Here is a 24,953-nt window from a genome sequence, read left to right as displayed (position 1 = left end):
GCATCTATGAGAATGTGTGGAACTACTTCCTTCTGCTTTTTGAAATGACCCTCCCCATACAGTGTAACTAAGTTAAAAATTAAATTATGAACATTATCGTTTCCAAGTGGTGCTTGTGGTGACAAACAAATGCTCAGAGGCCCTGTAAGTAGGTTAATCTTGAACCTCTCTCCGGAGAAGCTTTTTTCTTTATTTTATTGGAGTAGAGTTGATTTACAATGTTGTGTTAGTTTCAGGTGTACAGCAAAGTGACTCAGTTATACATATACATATTCTTTTTCATGTTGTTTTCCGTTATGGTTTATCACAGGACACTGAATATAGTTCCCTGTGCTATACAGGAGGACCTTGTTTTTTATCCATTCTTTATATCATAGTTTTAATTAAAACCCTGAGGTCAGTGTCGTCAGTCCTTTCCTCTCCTCCCAGAGCTCATCCCTGTTCCTCTTCCCAAGTTCATGTCTACATCCCACCAACTTTACTTATTCAGGATCTCCTGTTATCTTTTTTCATTGTCACGACTATTACACTAGTGCATGTTCTTATTACTGTTGATTTTGACGATTGTAATATCCTCTTCTTTTTCTTTCTAATCTCTGAGGTAACACAGGCAGATTAATCTTTCTAATAATTTTCTTTCTTAATCTGATTCTTTATTAAGTTCCCCCTCCAACTGAATATATTGATAGTTAAAACTTTTTATGTGCATGCCTGCGTGTGTGTGTGTGTGTGTGTGTGTGTGTGTGTGTGTGTAAATGTTGGCGCTGGATGAAGGAAATGTATTTTAGGCTCTCCACAATCTTAATTGGTCAGCATGACATCCCAATACAATCCTACCCAAACTTTCATGTTCCTTTCAAACTTAGCTTCATACTTGACCCGATTACCTGGTGATTCCTACTTCTAGGCATTCACTGAAAGGATCTTCTATGTCTGGAGTATTCTATCAACTTCCATCTCCATCTGCCAAAAATTCTCCCCAGGCCCTAATTCCAGTTCCTATAAACATCTTCCATTAGGCTCTAACCACCCTCCCCCCACCCCCAATCTACACATTCTCTTTCCCTGCCTTGCACAGCATTTGATATGGCATACATCACATGGTGACTTGGATTCCAGCTAGCTGTGCAGGTGTCCAATGTATAAAGTGTCAAAGTATAAGCTCCTTGAAAGACAAAGACTGAGACTTACTCATCTTTGCATTTATCTCAGCACCTTGTATAACCTTGCACACATGCCACAGATTATTTGGTGAGAGAATGATTACATGAATAAATAAACAAATAAAGGAATACGTGAATAAATGAATCAAGAATGACCAGTGTTCACTCAAGGTGGCTGGAGCTGCTATAAAACATCAATATTTTGCCAAGACACTCGCTTGCCTATGTAGGAGAATTTATATGCAGAAGCATGTTTTTAATTCATTCAGTGCATTCTTGGTTATCTGTAAATAAATTACCTTCTTTGTCAGTTATGCATGGCAACTTGAGACTTCCTTTGAAGGAATGCTCCACCAGATAAGATTCATGAATAGACAAAAACAGAAGGAAGTCATGGTTGAGGACGAGGTTATGAAGATTCAAACACTAAGCAATCACAAAAAAGCACCATCACAAAATCAATTTGAATTAAGGATCTCTGCCACATGCAGAAAAGTAAAAGGACTAAAAAGTTATAATGATAAGTTTTCTGATAACTCTGTTATTATGCATGTACAAAAGCCCTATTCTGCATCTGACCAAATACATTTCTTTGGTTATATCTACACAGAAAGCAAATGAGTGTGTGTTATCTGTCCTTTTGTTTTTCCTTTTCACTTCAACGCATGCGGCTAATAAAAACTGAGCCTAACGACTTTAAGAATTCCTGCTTAGAAATGTCTCTAGTTCAATTTTGTCCGTCTTACAAACACACACAGAAAGGTCTCAAAGCTGACAGAAAATGAATCTTGGTGACGTGTGAGAGTGTAGAGAAAATCATTACCTCGGGTTATTTATTCAATGTTTATTATCTATTAACTTATCTATATGTCACCAAAATTATAAGGTGGGATCTGGAAAGGTAAGCACCATTGGGGAAAATCCATTTCTCTACTCAGAAGTGGACCGTGCTCTGTCTGAACCCACCAACAGAGTGTGGATGGGAAGCAAGGTGATGGCTAACAAGGGAGGGATTATCCCATAGGGCACAACCCATCCTTTGATCTCTCCTGACTTGGAGGATTTGGACCATTTGAGCTGATATTAAGACTAATGAGGAAGATCTATCCTGTTGTTGGGTACACTTGGGGCTGGGACTCCTGGGGCTACACTTGCCAACACACAGGGGAAGAAATCTCACGTACTCCATGCACCCACGGAGACGTCTCAGAAAGCCCTCCAAGAGGACCTAGCCCACTATGAGATTGAATCACTAGGCTAGCCACTAATAGGGGAGTTCTTATGACAACCTTCGATCCCAATCAGGGTTTAAACTCCTGGGATCAGTAGGTTCAAACCATCACCAGAGGGGATAGGGCTGCAAGGGGAGCAATTCCGATAGCATCTTACCAAGCCACTGCAGCTCACCTAACCCAAGTACCTAGGAACTCAAATAAGCCTTGGCTTCCTCTGCTTCCATCACTGGCACAAGTGATCACTTTCTTCTTCTCCACTGTTTTCCATCGTGTGGTATCCGATGGGTAGAAGATGCAGCTGATTAGCTGTGACTTTGGATTTGCTCCAGGATCCAGAGAGGAGCCAAGGACATTGCTATGTTTCTCCCTTTGTTGTTGATCCTTCCCTGCAGCTCTGTGCAGATGGTCTGAGGTTTTGACCAAGTCAGTGGTGACAAATTAGGGCATGAAATTAAACTCAGGAAGTCATGGTATATACCAGGTTTTTCGAGTTGAAAATATTCCTTTGAGAAAACAAAACACTTAAAAAAGTCACTTGTATGTAAAGAGCTGTCACTCACCTGTAGATGTTAAAAAGATTGTAGATTCAGAATGACCAATCTTATGATTATAAAAATTGTATCAGCTCTCTACAAAATATTTTTATTCCTATGTCATAATTGTACCTTTAATAGAAGTTTTCAAAATATTTTAAATCTCAGGCTGAATGGTAGCTCACAATACTTACCTTCATCTCCGTAGGGAAATCTTAGAAACCTGATTTGCAAGGCCTTTTTCTTTTAATTCTAAATTATATTCTGGCTCCATGTCAATAAGAGTTGCTGGAAACAGCTGCTGGTAAGAATAATACTAAATACTGCCTATCTTCTTCTCTGCTTATTAAATAAGAGTTACTTCTCCTTTCTGCAGCAGATCGGTTTGCTTGACTTCCTCTGATGCTCAGAGAGGGTGTAAAACTGGTACACCTCAGTTTAGTTCCTCAAATGCAAATGAAGAGTGCATGGTACGTGTAAGGGTCATACATTTCTCACTTTCATTATAAGTGAGTCTTCCCGAAACGTAAACAAAACACTGGTAGTTGGTAACATCTTCTGAGAATTGATAAATCATCTCACTAACCTAGGCTATCTCTTTTGGTCTGTACATGCTTAAACAGTAGTTTAAAGTATAGCATTCCCAATCCATTTGCGGTCTAGGAATCAGCCATCTTCACCTTGACTTTTTAACGCTCCCATCACTTAAATTACTCTTAATATCCTGCTATTCTTTCCATACAAAGAAGATCCTGACCCTCAAAATTAATCAACAAGAATGTATTCAGCTCATAATAGCAGAACTTGCATAGATGAAACAACAAACAGCAAAGACCGGATCTGTATCTGTGCTAAGAACAATGACACCTCTAACACTGTAGGGAAAGAAGATCTAGAGTCTATTTCATGAAGGATGTGAGTCTCAGGGCAGCTTAAATTTAAATGAAGTGTGATCAAGAAATAGGAAAAAAAAGATTAAGCTGATATCTGATAATAGCAACTGTTAAAGCCTTTATATTTCTTTTCAGTGTGGCTCAAATTGACAGTCTAGCAAATAAATGTTTAGTGAATTTAAATTACAATTGTATTTGTGTTTAAACTTCTGTAGTTGTCTTCTGTGTCTTATAAGAACTCAGAAAGATGTCCCGAGGACCTTATTTCTTTAATTTTCACTAAAGAGATACAATCTGTACACTTTTTGAAAAGTTAACAATTACTTTCTAGAATGGAGCTAACACTGGACATAAAAGTTATGAAAATATGGAATAAAGTGTATTTTATTATAAATACAAAATATAAACAATCTCTTTTAAAATGCAAAAAAAAAAAAAAAAGAAAGAAAGAAATAGGGTCTCAGGGGTTTGGGATCATATTTGAGAAAACTCCCAGAAGCACAGTCCCAGAACACAATAGGCTGAGGAAATAAACATCAGAGCATTAATTGAAAAAAAATAGTATTTAACCTTTATTGACACTTAACTTCTTAATTCTTATAAACAATCCTATGAAGTAGACACTGCTATTTTCCTATTTTATTGGTGAGGAACTTGAAAATACCAGAGATTAAGTGAGGTAACAGACATGGACCGGCAGAATTAGGGTTCTAATGGTGATTGTACTATTAAAAACCACACCAGTGTTTCCCAACACTTTCTACATCATGACACGCGCAGAACATGATAACATTTGTGAGTTAACTGGGATTAATGGGCAACACACCCAGACCCTTAAAATGCCCTCTAGACGGAGAGGAATCAAGATCTTGGCACAGTGGTAAGTTATTTGTGGCAAAACTCATAGCTTCTCAGCTGGTAGGTTCTGTAGCATGCTGCTATGCCTGTATGTTAGGGATTAAGAGGAAATACAGCAGGATGGGTAAGGTATATCCAAATTATGGAAGGTCAGCTGAAAACCAGGTGAAGTAATTTGGATTTTATTTGATTGTTGATAGGGTTCTTGAAGAATGGCAGTATTTTAAGAGGATCTGAATAACTGTATGTTTAAAGAATGATTTGGAAGGAGCAAAGTCTTTAAGACAGTTTGTGTATCTGGTGACAATTCAAAACTACCAGAACAATGGCAGTGAGGATGAAAAGAGGAAAATAATTTAAAAAAAACAAAACACTAAGGGAGAAAAATTATTGGCATATTGATAATTTGAATTTAGAGTACGAAGTACCTGAAAGGCTCAAAACAAAGGCAAGCAATAGAACGGGACGTTGATGTTGATGGAATGGCATCTTTGGGAAGAGAAGCTATTTTGGAGATGGTGAGATGCAGGAACCATTAAGAACTGGCTGAGGTTTCTTGCTGTTGGAGGGGCAACGGTTGGTTTTGGAGATGAATATTTTAAAATCACAAGTCTAGGAACAATGCTTGAACTTGTGGTCCAGGATGGCCTCCCTGGGACAGTCAGCGTAGAATGGAAAAATCAAAGGGTTAAGTACAAAACTCCCAGGATAAGCAGAGGGGAAATGCTGACAAAGAAATTTCAGGGGGTGGAGCAGGGAGATCGGTCTGCTGGAAAGGAAGGAAAACAGACTCTCAACACTAGAAATTTTAGGTCATGTAGTTTAAGTACCCTTGCTTGAATTCCTTTACACTATGCCTGCCATGTAATCACACAACTTACATTTGTTGCTTGAGTACCTTCCATGGTGGGAAATCCACACCCTCCTGGGCAAGCTCAGTTGATCTTTGGAAAGTTCTGTATATATCAATATATATATTCTTTAACTTGTACTCCCTGGATCCAGTTGTGGTTCAGAATAAGACCAGCTGCCCTTTCACACAATAGCCTGTCATATATCTAAAGACAATTGGCATGTAATGGCCCTTCCTTGCTTTTTTGTTCCCCTCCAAGATGTTAAATGTAGGACTTAGTATTTTTTTTTTAATTTGTCCCCAAATGAGTACACTCATACTTTAAGAGGTGGGCCTTGTAACCTACAATATTAAATTATGGTAGATGAGTTTTAACCATGAATTTAAATATGCTGAATTGTATACTATTCTTCACATGGTAACTCGCCTGTTATGTCTTATCATAGGATCATCTCCCCCATCATCTCTCATCTTTCCAGGTTCCAGAATACCGACATTTTGGGTCGGTCCTCCATAAGTAGTCACTATTTCAATCCCTACAATCATCCTGCATGCTCTTCTGATTCCACATTTCCCAAGTTTAAGGGTAGTGATATAAGAGCTGTGTCATATAAGCCAAAAAGGGAGAAGTTTCAAGAAGGAGGGGTTAGTCCATAATGTAAAAGGACATCAGGAAAGACGGAGAACTAGAGAAGGTCCTTGGACTTGACTATGAGGAGGACGTTGGTAGCTTAGGAGAAAAGTAATCTCATTAGTACGGTAGATTAGGAAATATCTCCCTTACTTACATCACAGTCCTATGAGATGAAAAATGACAAAGTCCTGTGAAGTAAAATGCAGACATAAAAAATTGTGTTGCTTTAACCTAAATGTCCATCAACAGAGGAATGGATAAAGAAGATACATATATACAATGGAATATTACTCAGCCATAAAAAGGAATGAAATTGGGTCATTTATAGAGACGTGGATGGACCTAGAGAGTGTCCTACGGAGTGAAGTAAGTCTGAAAGAGAAAAACAAATATTGTATATTAACGCATATATGTGGAATCTAGAAAACTGGTAGAGATGATCTTATTTGCAAAGCAGAAATAGAGACACAGACGTGAAGAACTAATGTATGGATACCAAGGGGGGGAGGGTGGGATGAATTGGGAAATTGGGATTGACACATAAACACTATTGATACTCTGTATAAAATAGACAACTGAGGGGAACATACTGTATAGCACAGGGAACTCTACTTAATGAAATGTGGTGACCTAAATGGGAAGGAAATCCAAAGAAGAGGGGATATATGTATACGTATAGCTGATTCACTTTGCTGTACAGCAGAAACTAACACAATATTGTAAAGCAAGTATACTCCAATAAAAATTAATTTAAAAAAACTAAAAAAGAATTGAGTTGCTTTTCTAAAAAAGCATGCATTTATTACCTAGCAGCACTTTTTGTTGACTTTATTGACTGTTTATGTATTGGCAATAATGCCCTACTTTGGGATAATATTTATATTTTGCAGTATTTTCTCATATATCTTATTTGAGCCTCATGATAGCCATGTAAAATTTTACAGATGAAAAAACCAACTGTCTGAAAACTTGTCTGAGAGCACCCAACATACAGAAGAGTGAAGCTGAATCCCATCCCAGGTTTACTCTACACAGATCTAAACACACTCCCATGCCAAGATTTCTTTGAGACATGTCTGTGACTCGACTAACCTGGGGATTCAAAGGTGTCGTAACTAACTCACCTGGATGCTGTCAGAATTCATGACCTTGGCCTTACAAGCACTTGCTTTAACTGACTTCACAAACTAGCTGCTAAAAGCTGTTAGTCCCAGTGCATTGGCAGCAGTGACACAGAAAAACCAAATTAATAGTAGTAGTAGCAATAGTATTAATCCCATGATCCCATGATAAAATTAACAAATTAGCCATAATAAATTAACAAGTATTAGATTGCCTACTATATGGCAGACATATACTCTTTTATTTAATCCTCATGACACCCTAAGAGTTATTTTTGACCTCATTTTACACATGAGTAAACAGAGAACTTCTCCAGTTTACTGGAGCGGAAAACAAGGATGTGAGTCAGGATTGGATTTGCTTGTGAACCTCAAGCACCAAATAAGTCTATATTTTTTATTTTCATTTTTTCTGTGACAATGGAAAAAATACAACAGAAGGGATAGGAATTCATCCGTGAGGGAGATGAATGCATACTGTACACAGAGACAATCTTTGTCCCATTTCCTCCTATTTTCAGCATCTGTTCTTCCGCATCACTGTGTCTTCTAGTCTCTCAAACCCATCCTTTTCTCATAATACAATGACCGTGAAGTGCTTTCACTAGCTTCCCTGCTCAGTTCATCTAGACTTTATGACAGCTATTTTCACACCGTCTTCTCTGATGCACCAGAATCCTTCACTCCTCGTCCTTCCCCAGCCTGATCTAGTGATCTCGGGATGGAGAGGTTGTGCTACCCTTTGTAGGACCTCTCTGACTGCTCAGCATACTGAGTCCCAGAACGTCCACCATAAATCCATGCTGTCTCATCTCACCGGGGACCTCATGGCTGCTCCACGATTCTGATATACATGCTTGGTTAATTTTCCATCACATTCTCCCAGTGGCTTTCTTTAATTATTTACAGCCTCTGTGAGACCGTAACCCCGTGCCTTCCTGCCTTCCCTTTAGTTACCTGTTGTCTGTTATATCAGGGAAGATAGTAAGATCCCCCTAGGCCCAGGGGCTGCAGCTTCCCTGCCCCCACCTCCTTTCCATCTTCACCTGCCGTTTCTCCTCTGCCTCTTGCTCACGGGAAATGGTGTCTGTTTCCCTCCTGGATACCGTTGCACTTGTCCAAAGATGTTCCTCTACCATTTTTTCTTTCCCCACACTCTCCTGACTTCTCAAGAAACTTCATTTAACAATGGGTCATTCTCTTGCCTGATGATTTCTGTAAATGTCTCCCTCTCTGTGGCACCTTCACTTCTGCTTATGAACACATTCAGCTTTTACTGTTAAAAAAAAAATGAAATGAAAGTGAAAACTAAAATTTTCTCTAGTCCACCATCCTTTCATTGCTCTGCTATATTTCTCAAAAAGAGAGGTTATATATCCTCACTTGTTTACTTGAGCACTAATTTCTCATAACTGCTTACTACCTTTCAACATGGCTTCTGCCCAACATGTGTTCTAATCATTTTTTAGCTTAAGAAAGTGAATTCTAAGAATGGACATCAAAACACAACCATACAGGGCTTCCCTGGTGGCGCAGTGGTTAAGAATCTGCTTGCCAATGCAGGGGACATGGGTTTGAGCCCTGGCCTGGGAGGATTCCACATGCCACGGAGCAACTAAGCCCGAGAGCCACAACTACTGAGTCTGCATGTCTGGAGCCTGTGCTCCGCAACGGGAGAGGCCACGACAGTGAGAGGCCCGCGCACCGCGATGAAGAGTGGCCCCCACTCACCGCAACTGGAGAAAGCCCTTGCACAGAAATGAAGACCCAACACAGCCAAAAATAAATAAATAAATAAAATTTTAAAACAAACAAACAAAAAAACACACAACCATACAAAATCTATGGGATGCAGCAAAAGCAGGTCTTAGAGGGAAGTTCATAGCAATACAGGCCTTCTTCAGAAAACAAGATAAATCTCAACTAAACAACCTAACCTAACACCTAAAATAAATAGAAAAAGAAGAACAAAAAACACCTAAAGTCAGCAGAAGGTAGGACATAATAAAGATCAGAGAGGAAATAAATAAAATGAAGGTTAAAAAAAGAGAAAAATATCAATAAAACCAAGCTGGTTCTTTGAAAGGCTAAGAATGGGCGCCAAACTCTGAAGCATGATGACTAGTTTTGAGTAAAGATTAACGTCCAAATTAAACCATTACAAACATAGCAGTGTCCATAAGTACTGTGTTTAAAGCTTATTTAGTTAGAGAGGAAGATGGAAGAAAATGTAAGTAGGGAAATGAGGGGATAGAGAAAGGGGAAAAAATGGCATGGAATATGGGAAAAGAGTTGCAATGCTGTCTGAAGGTTACAGGGATGATTGCCTTTAAGAGTCCTATGTTGTAGATGTGCTTCGATGCCAAAGCTAGTAGTCATGGAAACCAAGCAAGGCCCTTGGGGATCCTGACACACTCTGCAGGCTGTCTCCCATCTTCTCCCAAGTGTTACCACATTGTTTCAGATTCTTAATACCTAGATGTTTGTAATCGTTGCCCAAATGGTGTCCCTGCCTTCAGGTTCTCTTCTCTTCCTCTCAGGTCACCCTCCGTGCAGATGCTAGTGTCTGATTTTCTTTGCATGTAGCAAGAACTAAGAAAATGTGAATGAATTAAATAATGAAGGAATGAATGAATGAATGAATGAATGAAAAGAATTCTAAAGTTACATAATCACTGTGGCCCTCACAAAGATTTTTCTAAGTGATGAATTATTTTTTTAAAAAACTTATGCATAAAAAAAAAATACTATTCTACCTGAGCCAAGAAGCCTTGGCAAGGGATGGGGACTTGGGGTGGCAGTGGAGGTCATTTTCAGATCTATAAGACTGAAAAAAAAGAGCCAACTTTTCTTAAAACTCAAACATTAAGGGGGGACTTGAAGCTGCAAACACACGCACACACACACATTTTCTAAAATTTAATTTGCTCAATAGCATTTTGTGGTCCACTCTTTACAGAAAACTAGAAATTACATGGAAGTAGATGTTCATTCACGTCATAAATGGTGAAAGCCTAACACATGGTGGTTGGATTGTAAGCAGCCAGTTAAAATACTAAAATGCCAGTAATATCTGTGAATTCAGCTTGTTCCTGCCACTAGGTGACAGACACCAATGTAGATCATCACTGATTTAAAAAAAATCACTTAATTCCCAAGTCGCAATTTCCCATAAGGTAAAAATGCATCAAAATTATGATTATTTTACAATGCATTTTTATTTTATTATTGAAATCATTTTCTCTACACAATTAGTCTGTTGGAAAAAAGCATGTTTATATTTTTATTACTATGCTTTCATTTATAATTTAGCAATTATGGTTTGTGTGAAGTGTATCAATTTAAGAATTGTTTAATTCTTCCTGTAATGGCTCTGTCACTTTATTTTCATTTCTAGCAGATATTTGAAGTTGATATTTAGCTTTTAAATTCATTTAGAACAATCTCAACATAGTTTGAAAAAGACTCTTAGGAGCCAACCTGAGTTGGATAATTTAGAAAAAATTCAAAATGCTAAAATCACCTAAAAAGAAATCTTGTGAAATGAAAATGAACCAAGCTTTTGCTTTTTCCTATGGGAAATAATCTTAACTTTATAAAAAAATGATATTGCCAGTGATGCTTCAGGTGACAGTTTCAGAAGTTTTTTAAAAAGAATCTGTAAGATATAAGAAGTCTTGACTACAAACAGAGAACGGTTCTGGTCAGTCTGAACTCAGTAATCAGCAAGGTCGCTGTTTACATCTGCTTATGATGAACTACTTCTTCAAGTTAGTAAAAAATCAGAGCCTCAGAATTGTCTTGGCAGCTGTGCAGCACTTGACCCCCTTTGTGGTGACGAATTATGAGATGGCATTAACTGCAAAGTTTTCTTTTTCAAATAAGAAACTTTACCCCCTGTCCCTGCAGACTGTTATGGATCAGCGAGCTTCAGTGGTGGGTCAGGAGGGGCTTTCGTTTTTATTGTGTGCTTCTCTCTGGAACCTTTACTTCAACTTTTGTTACTTGTAGAATTGGGGGTTATTTATTTTGTGAACCTTGTTTTCATCATTGTTGATAATAGTCAGACATTGTCTTTAACTCAGGATCACCATGTTTAAGACATGTGTTTTCTGTAAAGGGCCAGATAGTGAAGATGATAGTTTTTGTGGCCACAAAACTATCACATGGCCATAGTTCACATGGCCTCTGCATCAACTCTCAGGTCTACAGTTATAGTGAAAACACAGCTCTAAATAATACGTAAACAAACATGTGTGGGTGTGGTCCAATAAAACTTTATTTACCAAACCATGCAGCAGGAAGAAACGCGTCACAGTGTGCTGGCCCCTGATCTAAGGGAGTATCTTTGTGTGGGATCAGGTAGAGAAGAGCGTCAAAGGACTTCAGAAATCCCAGCCGCTCATGATGTATAATTCGTTAGGTTTCAGTGACTCAAAAAAATAAATATTACAATAAAATGATGTGCTATAGAAACCCAGATTTGCTTTCACTGGTTGCTTTTATAATAAGTCACAGTTTGTTGACTGAACAATTCCTTTCGTCAACAAGCATCTACTGACCAACAGTCTATCGGCAACAGGTATGCTATAAAGTATACTTAAGCCCTGATCCTAGGACCTACACGTTTGGAGAGAGGACATATCTCGGGCTTTCATATTAAAGAATAGGCTCTGAGATGATTTTTAGTTTTTCCCCACCATGCCAGCCTCTGTGACAGGTGCTGCAACATCCAACGCTGATACCTCCTAACTCTGTCCAGGGGAAGGCGGACGCTGATTTTGAACTTTCCTGTGTTCTCATCCTGTCACTCCACTCAAAGATCTTTTGAAGTCAGTGTTCCTCTTGGCCTACTTTATCTTTACTTAAGAAAAAGAGATCCGAGATACTAGTGTACTGCGTCATACTTCTTTATTTTGAGGTTAGGGGAGGGTTGGGTTTCAATTCCTGTATCTCATTGCAGTAAAAATCTGACCAGCCATCACATTTCCCCTGGGGAGACAGCTGAGCTAGATAAATATATTTTAAAATCCACTCTTTAAAACATGCTTCTGGAGAAGAGGGACGAAAGGAAAGCAGTAGCAGCAATTCAAACATTCTTCCAGCCTACCACTGTAATTCTGCTCCAAAAAATTACTATACAGGTGTTTGGGGAACATTCCATTCATATTTCTAACAGAGTTCAAGCAATATTTCTAATCAAATTTAGTAACAATTTCTAACAGCTGGTTATATAATAAGAGTTAATGAAGTTCTAAGGTTTGAATTTGTGACCTGGTGGTATAAAAACTTATGCAGTGAGGAAAACAAATTATTTTTTTAAATTTGAAGAGGAGAATAATGACGATTTCATAGACTATGAATCTATGACACTAGAAGTCACAGTAATTCAGTAAACTACTTGAACTAGGAATTCCTTGGAAGATGTAGTAATTAACATTTTAAAACAGTAGGATTTACCGTACTTGGACTTTCTGTAACCAGTAACTTTTGTGACGATGATTCCTGACAGTTTAGGCCTTTTGTTTTGACCAAATATGTGTGCATCTTCCTAGGAAAATCTTCATAGTATTTCCAAGTTGAGACTTTCTATATTCACTTTATTCCATAGTAGCACGTTAAAATATTTCAGAATTCTTCCACATTGGTAAGATACCATATGTAGTAAAGTATACACCCCATAAAACTACCATCAAAGTAAAACATTGAAGTTACCAGGTTCCAGCGTTCCTTAGAATACTAAGTCGTAACTTTTGTATATGAAAGCAAGCTTGTGCCTATGGGCACTGACTTTTAACAGATGAAGGTGGGGACATAGCTCAATAGCTATGCTGTTAAAATTGACTTCTGTGTAGGAATGATCGCACGTTTTTGATGTATTGGTGTCTAATGCCTTTGAACATGACTTAAGAGTCCAGCAATGACTATGCAAGGGAAAGGAAATTAGTATCGGCCATAGATTCAGCTCTGGCATTAAGCTGAAGTGCAATGTCCGTGGGTCCGAACGTGAGGTTGCAGTTTCTAACACAGCCTGGGATGTGCGGGAGGAGGATTCCGTGTGCTCCCCGAGGGGGAGATCTCACCCGGCTGCTGTGTCCTCCCCAGGATCTGTCACTGCGAAGGGGATGAGGAGAGTCCTCTCATCACGCCCTGCCGCTGCACGGGCACCCTGCGCTTCGTGCACCAGGCCTGCCTCCACCAGTGGATCAAGAGCTCTGACACGCGCTGCTGTGAGCTATGCAAGTACGACTTCATCATGGAGACCAAGCTCAAGCCCCTCCGCAAGGTAGGGTGTCGCCGGGTGTCGCTGGTGTGAGAGAGACAGCCGACAAAGCGGGCGTTTTGTTAATCGAAGTATAGTTGACTTCAGTAAAAATGTACAATGTTGTGTTAGTGTCAGGTATACAGCAAAGTGATTCAGTTACACATACATATTAAAAACCCATTTCTTTCCGCAATAAGATTTTGCTAACATGCTAGTATCCGCTAAGAATACACGTCTTGGGTTGGGCTCAATATGTAAAATACAGCCAAGTGTTTTCAGATAATCCTCCCTACTTCTGTTTTAGAGTCTAGGGCCTCTGATTTTTGTATCACTCTTCAAAGTCAAAGAAAAGCATGTGCATGTGTGTGTGTGTGTGTGTGTGTGTGTGTGTGCATGTGTGCATATGTGTGTGTGTGTGTGTGTGTGTGCAAAATATACCTGTGGGTCAATGTAATTGAACTGATGAGAGCTGTGAGAACATTGTATTGATACTTACTGAAGTCAGTTCCCAAGAAGGTTAGATAATAGATCCCATAGATTAAACAATATGAACTCACCTAATTTCTTGAAAGCGAGGCATTAGGTAATGGAAGAGAATGATGTCTTCTGTAAGGCGTGGACTCTTTTCTGTGTTTGCCTTTATCTGGGGATTTGGTTTGATAGTTCATGTATTATTTTTATTTTTTCACGTATTATTTTTCCATATTGTGCATCAAGCTGCAAGAGAGAGGTAAGTATTTTTATCTATAAATTTAATCTTCAAATTTCTCATTTGTGTTATATTTTTCTAAAGAATGAAGGTAAGAATTGAGTTAAATATAAAGTTAGCATCTAAATCAATGCTGGCAGAGGATAGCTTGTAAAGGATGCAAATGAAGACAATGAACTTTATATACTTCATGCATGATAGCTGGGACCCTGGATTTTAGCATGTTAACTTATCTTTTAGCCTAACTGAATGAAGCCTTACGTATACGGATGCCTCAATTTCCAAAAGAGAGTATGGAGACTGCAACTTAAATAATGAATCTCCCTAGAGCTGCTTTTTCATTTAAATTTCATGCAAAGAAAAAGTGGATTAAGGTGATGGGTTCCAGGATGAGCAGAGATGTAAAGCAAACAAGATTATTCCGATAGACGTCTGATTGGTGGCTGGCCATTGCAAATCTTCATGAATTCTATACATTACAGAGAGGGAGAACGACAGTCCCTGCTTTCGTGATAGCCTTGATTTTTCAAATCTGCCAGTGGTTTATAGATGTCAAAACTGGTGCATAAGGCACCTTTGAGTTATGGATTTTTTTAACATGTGGGGTGACCTGAGTGCCAAAAGGCGACACTCTGATCCTCCCAAGTCCCAAAGCAATCGATGCCAGAAATAGAGATGGACCCTACCTCCTTGCCCTTTGCTTTATCCGCTGAAGGGTGCTGTGTGCTCTCTGCAGCCGCTACATGACACACTGTGCTCTGTGATTCTGTAAATTTCTCTTCTTGCCCCTCAGGGAAGTACCAATTGTTTCGTAACGTCTGTATAGTTCTCCATTTTTTTCAACCTACATCTGTATAAAATTTTCATTTCAACTTTTCAAACTTAGTATTTCAATATGAGAGCAACAGTCTAGGATAATAAAATATTCTAATTTTCTCTTCTTCATACTGTGTGCCCCTCCCCCATTCGTGTATCATAAACAGTACATGATGCTGTATGGACCTTGGAAGGTCCTCTACCTTCAGCTTTTCTAGACTCACCCCTGACTTACAGCTTTGATCCTTTCTTAGTATTCCATTCCCAATAAGTTACAATCCTTTCAAGAGAGCTTTTTTTTTCCCTCTACCAACCTGTTTACAAACCAGAGAAAGACTACGAATACATGTACCTTTTGAATCTTAAACTCAGCCGTAAAAGGGAACAAAGTTGTGCCATTTGCAGAGCCGCGGGTGGACCTAGAGCCGGTCCCACAGAGCGGAGTCAGCCAGAGAGAGGGACGAATGCCGTATGATATCGCCCATACGTGGAATCTACAAAAGTGGCACAGATGAACTTGTTTGCAAAGCAGAAATAGAGACACAGACGTAGAGCGCAAACTTATGGATACCAAGGGGGGAAGGGGTGGTGGGGTGAACTGGGAGATGGGGATTGACACATATACACAACTATGTATAAAACAGATAACCAATGAGAACCTACTGTGTAGCACAGGGAACTCTACTCAGTCCTCTGTCGTGACCTAAGTGGGAAGGAAATCCAAAAAAGAGGGGATCTGTGTATACGTATAACGAATTCACTCTGCTGCACAGCACAAACTAACACAGCATTGTAAAGCAACTATTCTCCAATAAAAATTTTACAAAATAGGCATTGCAGCAACCTAGTGGGTACATCCTATCTGTTGGTTAATGAAATACCCCCGTTTCTTTTCACAGGCGTTTCCTTTGATTGGTCATAAGTATTGATGAAGGGCAGCATGTCAACATCCTTCATGTTTAATAGCATATATACCAACAGAGGATGTCAGAATCTAATCCAGAGGCTGCTTCCCAACAGCCCACAGATGTGTTTTACTTGACCCACAGGGCTGAAAATTTGAATCTGTGATTATTTCATGTAAAATCCCATACATCTGTATTTATTTGAAAACCCCTGTATCTGGCTTGACAGGAACCACGTTTCCGTAAGACAACCACCAGTGTAGCTAGCGGGAGGCTGGCCCCTTTGTGAAGCTGTTTGCCCTCAAGGGCCCTGCATTTCTCCGTCCTCCCTCTTTCTGATCCTGAGGGATCTCCTCTCATTTGAGCATGAGATCTCAGTGATCTCTGAGCAGCAGATCTCTCTGTGGCTCTGGTGTAGATCTGAATTTTCAGCTCCTGGTCTAACACGGTCTAACACAGTCCTAGACGTAAGAAACATGCATGCTGTTCCTACCTCTATGATTTACGGGCTTTAAAAACCTAGAAAAACGATTCCGCACTTTCACTTTCTCCCTTAAAATTATGGGGCCCTGTGATAATACTTCAATGGCAGTATCTGAAATGACTTTTCAGATTTTGAAGTAATGTGAACTATACAGACATGAGGCATATTTAAACGGTTCTGGATGGTTTATTTTCATGGCACTGAGATTCATCAACAGTTTTCTTTTGGTAGTTTTCAAGAGGTCATTAAGAATGACAGGTATAGCATTTAATTAGAATATATTCAAAGTACATCTAATTAATTGCTCTCAACTCAGTAATTCTATTACAGTTTATAACATTCTAAAGACCAACCACATGAAACAATTAATTTAGCTAATGATTCTGAATTTCTATCATTAGCCAATGGAGGCAGGAGATTCTGTGGAGATGAAATGGTTTCTTGAAGTAGAAAGGTACAAATCTTCATAGTCTGACAAACCTTGGGACTTAATAGCCTCTAAAGACATCAGTGAAAGCTTACTTCATTAATTGCTGCTATTACTACACCAAAATCTAAGTTAGTGAATTCATCAAGGTATCCTAATGTTTCCAGAAGAAAATCTTTAAAGTCTAAATAAAAGCAAGGCCTTATTTGAGAAAAAGCAATTTTCATCACCTTTAAGTCAGTGGCTCAGCTACTTTTATAACACTCAGTAGAAGTCTCATTAATCTACTGAGTTACCAAGAATCAGAAATAATTCTCAGGGCCCAGAAAAGTCAAAAATATAGAAAACACAGCAACGACTAAGTGCAGTCTGGAACTGCATGCAATCTCAGTTAGGACGAGGAAACTAATCTGTTCTGAAGCTGAAGGACTGCATGGGGCTCAGATCTGAATCTCACTCCTGAATGGGAGAAACCAGCTACCGGACAGAAAGCTAAGCTTATGAGGACAGAGAATACTCCTGACACTCTGTGTCCTTCCCTGAAAGAGTTCTGTACATGGTTTTCCATTTACAAACTGTTTGACAAATAGATAATACAAAATATGCAAGTCCATGCATCAATTCCTTGTCTCATTTCTACAAATAAAATGAGGCAGTGAATCAATTCAATTACCTTTGCTTTAGTAACAATTAGGTCAAACCGTATGCACTTGTCATTTTTATAGATCAAAAGCAGTTGAAGATTGGAAAGTTCATAAATGTAAGTTCTGTAGAACTTATTATGCTAAATAAAAAGGAATAATCATTTTGATATTTTTAAATTTATTTTATTGGAGGACAGTCGATTTACAATGTTGCGTTAATTTCTGCTGTTCAGCAAAGTAATTCAGCTATACATGTATATACATATATATACATGTATATATATATTCTTATTCATATTCTTTTTCATATTCTTTTCCATTATGGTTTGTCACAGGATATTGAATATAGTTCCCTGTGCAATACAGCATTTTTATATTTCTACATTTCCACCATAGTGACTTACAACGCTTTAGCTGAAATACCTATTTTTAGAAAATAAAGAACTGTATTTAACAACTACCGTGCTATTTTTTTCCTTTCCTTAATTTGAGGTAGCATCCGTCTTTCAGAATAGCCAAGAGCCACTGCAAGTTGCCATAGCAGGTCAGCCATCCCAAGGGTGTCACTGATTCTCTGCTGAGCTGGAGCTCTTGCAGTTCGTAGCCTTAACATTGGACCAGGCAGGATGCAGTCAGATTCCTAGCCAGCAGCTTCTAGCACCCTATTCAATAATCATACATAATAATACAGAAAGGGAATTCAAAATGCATCCTTTACTTATCATTACGGGTGATGTGCAGTTTCACTAATGCAACCACCACAGACTGAATTTTCTACTCTGTGCCAGGCACTTGGAATGTATTTCTCAATTAATTTCATCTCATTACAGCCCCATTGTGTGTAGGCACATGCAGCCCATTTTACAGATGAGCAAATGAGCCACTTGCTGTCTCACACCCCGAGATTCCTGATTCCATAGCATGTGCTTGCTGCATGGCATCTCACTGCCATAAGCACTGGGAACCTTGCCCTTTTTTTTTTTTTTTTATAAATTTATTTATAAATTTATTTATTTTTGGCTGCGTTGGGTCTTCGTTGCTGCACACGGGCTTTCTGTAGTTGCATTGAGTGGGGGCTACTCTTTGTTGCAGTGCGCTGGCTTCTCATTGTCGTGGCTTCTCTGTTGTGGAGCACAGGCTCTAGGCGTGCGGGCTTCAGTAGTTGTGGCACGTGGGCTCAGTAGTTGTGGCTCGCGGGCTCTAGAGCGCAGGCTCAGTAGTTGTGGTACACGGGCTTAGTTACTCCGTGGCATGTGGGATCTTCCCAGACCAGGGCTCGAACCCGTGTCCCCCTGCATTGGCAGGTGGATTCTTAACCACTGCGCCACCAGGGAAGTCCGTGGGAACCTTGCCCTTTAAGCATCAAAACTTCAGTTTTCATTTAAACTATCTAGTGGAAATCTTTCAAATTAAAACTTTCTAAAATAAAATTGTTTCTAAAACCTTCCTTTTTAAATTTTTTTTTTATTGAAGTATAGTTGATTTACAATGTTGTGTTAGTTTCAGGTGCACAGCAAAGTGATTCAGTTATGTATATATATAAAACTGTTTCAGATTCTTTTCCCTTTTAGGTTATAACAAAATATTGAGTATAATTCCCTGTGCTATCCAGTAGGTCCTTGTTGATTATCTATTTTATATACAGTAGTGTGTATCTGTTAATCCCAGACTCCTAATCTATCCCTCCCCCTTTCCCCTTTGGTAACCATAGTTTGTAAAACCTTCTTTTTTAAACATGCTGGTTTCACCCAATATATTTTCCTAGTACTTAGTTACATCATTATATAAACATCAATTATTTTACAGGCTGACAACATTAACAGCCTCGGCCGTTTATCTTCACTCCGATTTGCCAGCCTACTGTGCTTTGCCAGCCCTTCTCTCTGCTTTTTGTTGTTTCTCTTTCTTCCTGCGCTCACCTCTGCCTCTCCAGTAGCCCTTATTCAACATATTGCATAGCTACTGCCTTTTCGCTTTAAACAACAGAAACAACAAAATCACAATTATGGACTTGGGTCTATAAAAGGCTGAAGTCCGTTCTAGATGAACTTCTGCACGGTCCTCTTTGATCATCGGCAAGGGTTTTAGCAAGCGTGTCGTGCTGACGTCGGTCTAGTGCTGTTGGAGTTTTCCACGGCATCCGTCTTAATTCTCAGTTTTACTCGAATTACCTGGGATGACATGATAAGAAAGCCCTCCGCAAACGAACTTTTGATGTCTCCAGGCTGTTCCCTTATAGTCAGAGCCCAGCTCTTGGGAGCAGGTTTGCTATTTCATTTCTTCACAGACGTGCAAGCCTGGAAGCAATGAAAATCTCTGCCCTAGTACAGGGCCAGACAGAGCTTCCTTTATACCACTTGCAGAACATCCATACTCATAATTTGCGATGCACGCTCATTCAACCCTCTTCTTGCTGAGTTTCAGTTCCGTTATTATATGAGCCCTCAGTGATTTAGAATATTCTTAGGAAGTGATTCCATTTTCAAACTCACAGTCTCCAAATGATCCAGGAGGTTTTCCACACAGATCTCTCACCGTCCAGTGGTGGCGTTGTCTCCAGCCCGGCACTTCCCTTACCTTCCAAGGGCTTTATTCTGTGAGAAGGAGGGGCCAGCAGGCCCCTAACTGCTTGCTGTGGGAAGGGAGAGAGTGAGTAAACCACCAGATAACAGAAAGAAGATCATTGAAAGAGAAGTAGTTCAATTCAATTGGAGCATTATCTTCTCTACTAAAACATTTTTCTTGGTTTTTGTTGTCGTTATTTGTTTTATTGCCTTACCCTCATGCTCTCGATTGAACTACAATTGATATTTCGATTAAAATAATATTCCAGGGTGAGTAGATAACAATCCCAACATGTCTGTGTCAGATAATCATGAGATGGAAAATACAAGCATCTCGCATATTTTTCTGATAGGTACCTGGGAATTATCACATGGCCTCATCCTTTTGTCTTTTGAGGAAACACTCGTCGGTCAATTAGTCTGCAAAATTTCAAAAACAGAGAAACAACTGTGTAGTCAACTGGGCTCAATAATATAGAATAATTGGTTCAAAATAGAAATATTCTTCTCTGGGGAGCAGATCTTCTTTTGTGAAGGTTGCATCCATAAAGAGGCCTCCCCCTAGGCAGAGTGGACCCCATAGCCACAGCCAGCTGTGTTCTGAATGGTTGTTCTGGAAAGGGGCCAATGGGCCCAGTTCACTCATTCACTCAACTCCCTGTAGGATCTACCACGTCTCAGTGGTGCTCAGTAGAGAACCAGATAGAAAACCCCTGCTCTTAGAGGGCCTAGAGTCCCCTGCAAGAAGGATGGAAAAGGATGAATAACTTACAATAAGGTGTAATAAATTTGAAAAGCATGGTAGTTGGTGGGTAGTGATGTGGGAATCAAGAATTTTCTGTGGGAACGGGAACAGTCATTCAGAGAGAGCAAGCCACCGTATATTTGGTCTTTATTGTGAGACCATCATATCAAGAGGGGTTTTTTTTGCAGTAACTATAGACACATAGCAAAGTGTCTCTTCTCTTTTGTTCCCCATGCTTCCCATAACCTGGGGTAATCAAGAAGGTATTAGTTACCAGTTGGACATCTGGGAAAACAGAGCAGGATTTGCTAGGTCTCCCAAAGGAGACATAAGTAAACTATCCCTGAATGATCATTGTTGGCTGGAACATTTCTCTTCAGTACTTCCTTATTAGAAGTCCCAATTGTATACTAATTTAGTTCAGTTTCTCTCTTTGAACATTATCCCTTGAAGAATATAACTTCACTGTGTTGGTTAGAACATTACCTGGTGTTAGTATTCTAGATATGAAAAGAAACACTTAACTTACATTATATTCTTTACTGAAGTCTTTAACTGGACACAGTGCCCCCCGCTTGGGAGAATCTATTTTTCTTTTGCCAAGGATAAGGGACACACAGAATGGAACTTCTTTTATATACTGTGTATTTTGATATTTGAAATGTAAACTATGGTTAAAATGATGGAATCAGTGTTGCAATGATCCATATGGAAAGCATAAAAGCATCAAATTAGAATGTGCAAAAGCGGATGCACATCTGCACGTGCACACACACACACACACACACACAGTTACAAATAAAGCTTTCCCCAAAGCATCATCTTATGACTGAGGGTTTTTTATGGGAAAGAGGTATGTATATATATTTTTAACATCTTTTATTGGAGTATAATTGCTTTACATTGTTGTGTTAGTTTGTGCTGTATAACAAAGTGAATCAGCTATACGTATACTTATATCCCCGTATCCCCTCCTTCTTGCATCTCCCTCCCACCCTCCCTATCCCACCCCTCTAGGTGGTCACAAAGCACCGAGCTGATCTCCCTGTGCTATGCGGCTGCTTCCCACTAGCTCTCGGTTTTATGTTTGGTAGTGTATATATGTCCATGCTACTCTCTCACTTCGTCCCAGCTTACCCTTCTCCCTCCCTGTGTCCTCAAGTCCATTCTTTACGTCTGCATCTGTCTTTATTCCTGTCCTGCCCCTAGGTTCATCAGAACCATTTTTTTTTTTTTTAGATTCCATATATATGTGTTAGCATACGGTATTTGTGTTTCTCGGAAAGAGGTATATTTATATTTGTCTTGCACTTTCATTTTTCTTAAGACGGTGGAATGATTATCAAATTACTTTCATATTTAAATTTTCCTCCAACTAAACATTTTTCTGCCTTGGCTGGGAGTTTTTTCTTAATTCATTGCTCAAATCTTGGCATAAAGCATAAGAAAAGATTTTCCCTAATTTTCTGGTTTAATATTTTGAAACATAAGGCACTGGGAATCAACCTGGCCTTTTGAAAAACGATTTAAACCAAGTCAAATTCCTTTTCTATTGGATTGACAAGTAAGAGAGAAATGAGGGAGACTTTGGTACGATCTATCTGGGAGGATGGTGTCGAGCCCCACCTCGTCCATCAACATGCGTGTGTCATGCTATGAACATTATCATGAGGTCAACGGCTGGAAGGTTTCACTCTAAAAGAGGACCAATCCCTCACAAGCCAGCTTCCTTCCGATTTTCTACTCTTGTCTCCCTGGTACCGTCAAGTGGCTCCTCTTTCTTGCTTCCCACGTAGATACACCACAGCCTCTTCATACCATGCTGTCACCCTGCATATGAATGCTTTGTCCCAAATTAGGCTGATTTACCCCAGCCCGATATGGCAGGACCTGCCCCTGTGAAATGTACAGCGTGAAACATTATAAAAAGTGGGGAAAGTGGGTCAGGAGGCAGAGAGGTTGGGCAACCCGTACCCCATTCTCTTTCCCGTTCTCTCTGAGAGGCAAGCTATTCTCCCCTAAGGGAGGTCCCTCCACACGGAGACCTGAAGCAAAGGGAAGAGGTTTCCCTGGAAGACAACAGCTTGCATTGTCGCTTGCATCATAGGGATCTTCTTCCAGGGGACCTCACACTCCACTCCCAAAACACAGAGACCCCTACAGTCAGGAATGAGTCATAACGTTTAAATCCTCTTTTAACTGAAATATACAGAGAGGAGTTACAGTAAATTAAAAAAGACAAATAATCCATTCAAATAGTAAAGGAAAGAGCTACAAGTCAGAAGATCAGATTTTTTTTTAATATGTGATTCTTTTTTTTAAGATTTACTTACTACTTATCTATTTATTTTATTTATTTTTGACTGCGTTGGGTCTTCGTTGTGGCGCATGGGGCTCTTCGTTGTGGTGTGCGGGCTTCTCTCTAGTTGTGGAGTGCGGGTGTTCTCTTCTCTAGTTGTGGCGCACAGGCTCCAGGGCGTGTGGGCTCTGTAGTTTGTGGCATGTGGGCTCTAATTCAGGTGCAGGAGCTCAGTAGTTGTGGCACATGGGGCTTAGTTGCCCCACGGCGTGCGGGATCTTTTAGTTTCCTGACCAGGGATCGAACCGGTGTCCCCTGCATCGTAAGGTGGATTCTTTACCACTGGACCACCAGGGAAGTCCCAGAAGATCAGATTTTAATTCTGGTTCTGAAACTTAATCCCTCTGACCTTTGCCTCAGTTTCTTCATCTGTAAAACAAAGAGTCTGGACAAGATTATCTTTTAAGTTTTTTCCAACATAAAATTCTGTGATTTCACAAAAAAGCAAAGTGAGGAATCTGAAAGAGAGAGAGAAAGGAAGGAAGGAAGAAGGAAGGGAGGGAGGGAAGGAGGGAAGGGGGAGGGAGGGAGGAAGGGACCTCACATTAAATGAATTTTAAATGTTCAGAAGAAAAACTTCACACCCACAGTAGCTCAGGTTGTACAGGACAGGATGCTGAGTAATAGAGTCCAAGTTCAAGTCCTGAAGAAGTAATGTGTGTGCTTTCTCAATCTTGTTACCCTTTAGAGCAAACCATGGTGGGAAAAACAAGACACACTCTCTCCACATTCAAAAAAGAAAGCCAGTGAAAAGCATGACTAAAGGAAGACAGGGAAGAAGAAAGGGAGAGGGAAGAGGAGAAAGAAAGAAGCAGAGAGAGGAAAGGGGAGTGTATGGGGCGCTGAGTACCCGAGGCATCCTGGGAGGTGACTGGAAGCTAGAGGGTCCAGGCCACACTCTTCTTTTTTTTTTTTTATTTTTTTTAATTTTTTTTATATATATATATTTTTTATTTTTATTTTTTTTTTATTTATTTTTTTTTTTTATATTAACATTTTTATCCATTTTCATTTGTAGGCACATATGTTTCTTTTAAATGAAGGTTATGGTTTATGTATAGCAAAGTGTACAACTCTTGTACAGATCAATTTTATATATATATATGTCAGATACAGAACATTGGCATAAACATTTTAGCATCTCAGTATTGATTACATATTACAAATTGCTTTCCAGGAAGTCTTTTTTCTTATAAGATGTAAACAGGTCGTTAAAAACTAAAAAAAAGTCAAGCAAATTCAAATGGTTCTTGACAGCAAGCTTCCACTACATGGAAGACTCCTGGTCCTAAGAAAAGAGGCAGGCTGGGCTGAAAGTCATCTTCTCTTTGCACAACCAAGAAAACCAGTGTAGACTGAAGGGTTAGTTGAATCCAAGAAAGATTCTGTTTTCTTGAAGGCTAGTGTTTCTGTAAACGTAGAGCCAGTTTAATGCAAAAGTTGATGTTTTGATGAAGTATTTCTACCAATAAGCAAAGCTAACAAATTTTTGAGCTAGATCTTTTCTGCCTCCAGGAAATGACTTATCTCCCAAGAGACTGATAATCTCCTACTAGACTCTCTGCATAAATAAGACCACACCATAGATAAGGGCCAACTGTGTCTGAAGGACCACACTGAGAGGGTTCCAGGAATGCCCAGTCCTGATACACTACTCCCACTTTCATTCAGTCAGTCAACAAACATTTACTGAGCATCTACTATGTGCCAGTCAATGTCCCTGGTAGTAAGATTAGAGTGATGAA

General features: G+C 39.4%; 1 protein-coding gene across 2 annotated transcripts in view; it reads left to right on the top strand.

Moving 5' to 3' along the window:
• MARCHF1 (membrane associated ring-CH-type finger 1) overlaps window positions 1-24,953 on the top strand; it is a 456,345-nt gene that overhangs the window by 387,103 nt on the left and 44,289 nt on the right. For both annotated transcript variants that reach the window (XM_007184128.2, XM_057546274.1), the window contains one exon: window positions 13,396-13,576. In XM_007184128.2, coding sequence (XP_007184190.1) covers window positions 13,396-13,576 — 181 coding nt within the window. The remainder of the gene's footprint in view (window positions 1-13,395; window positions 13,577-24,953) is intronic.

The sequence above is a fragment of the Balaenoptera acutorostrata genome, chromosome 5 (genome assembly GCF_949987535.1).
Source record: "Balaenoptera acutorostrata chromosome 5, mBalAcu1.1, whole genome shotgun sequence".
Classification (NCBI taxonomy): Eukaryota; Metazoa; Chordata; class Mammalia; order Artiodactyla; family Balaenopteridae; genus Balaenoptera; species Balaenoptera acutorostrata.
The sequence above is the reverse complement of the archived record's forward strand: the minus strand, read 5'-3'. Positions and strand labels throughout refer to the sequence as shown.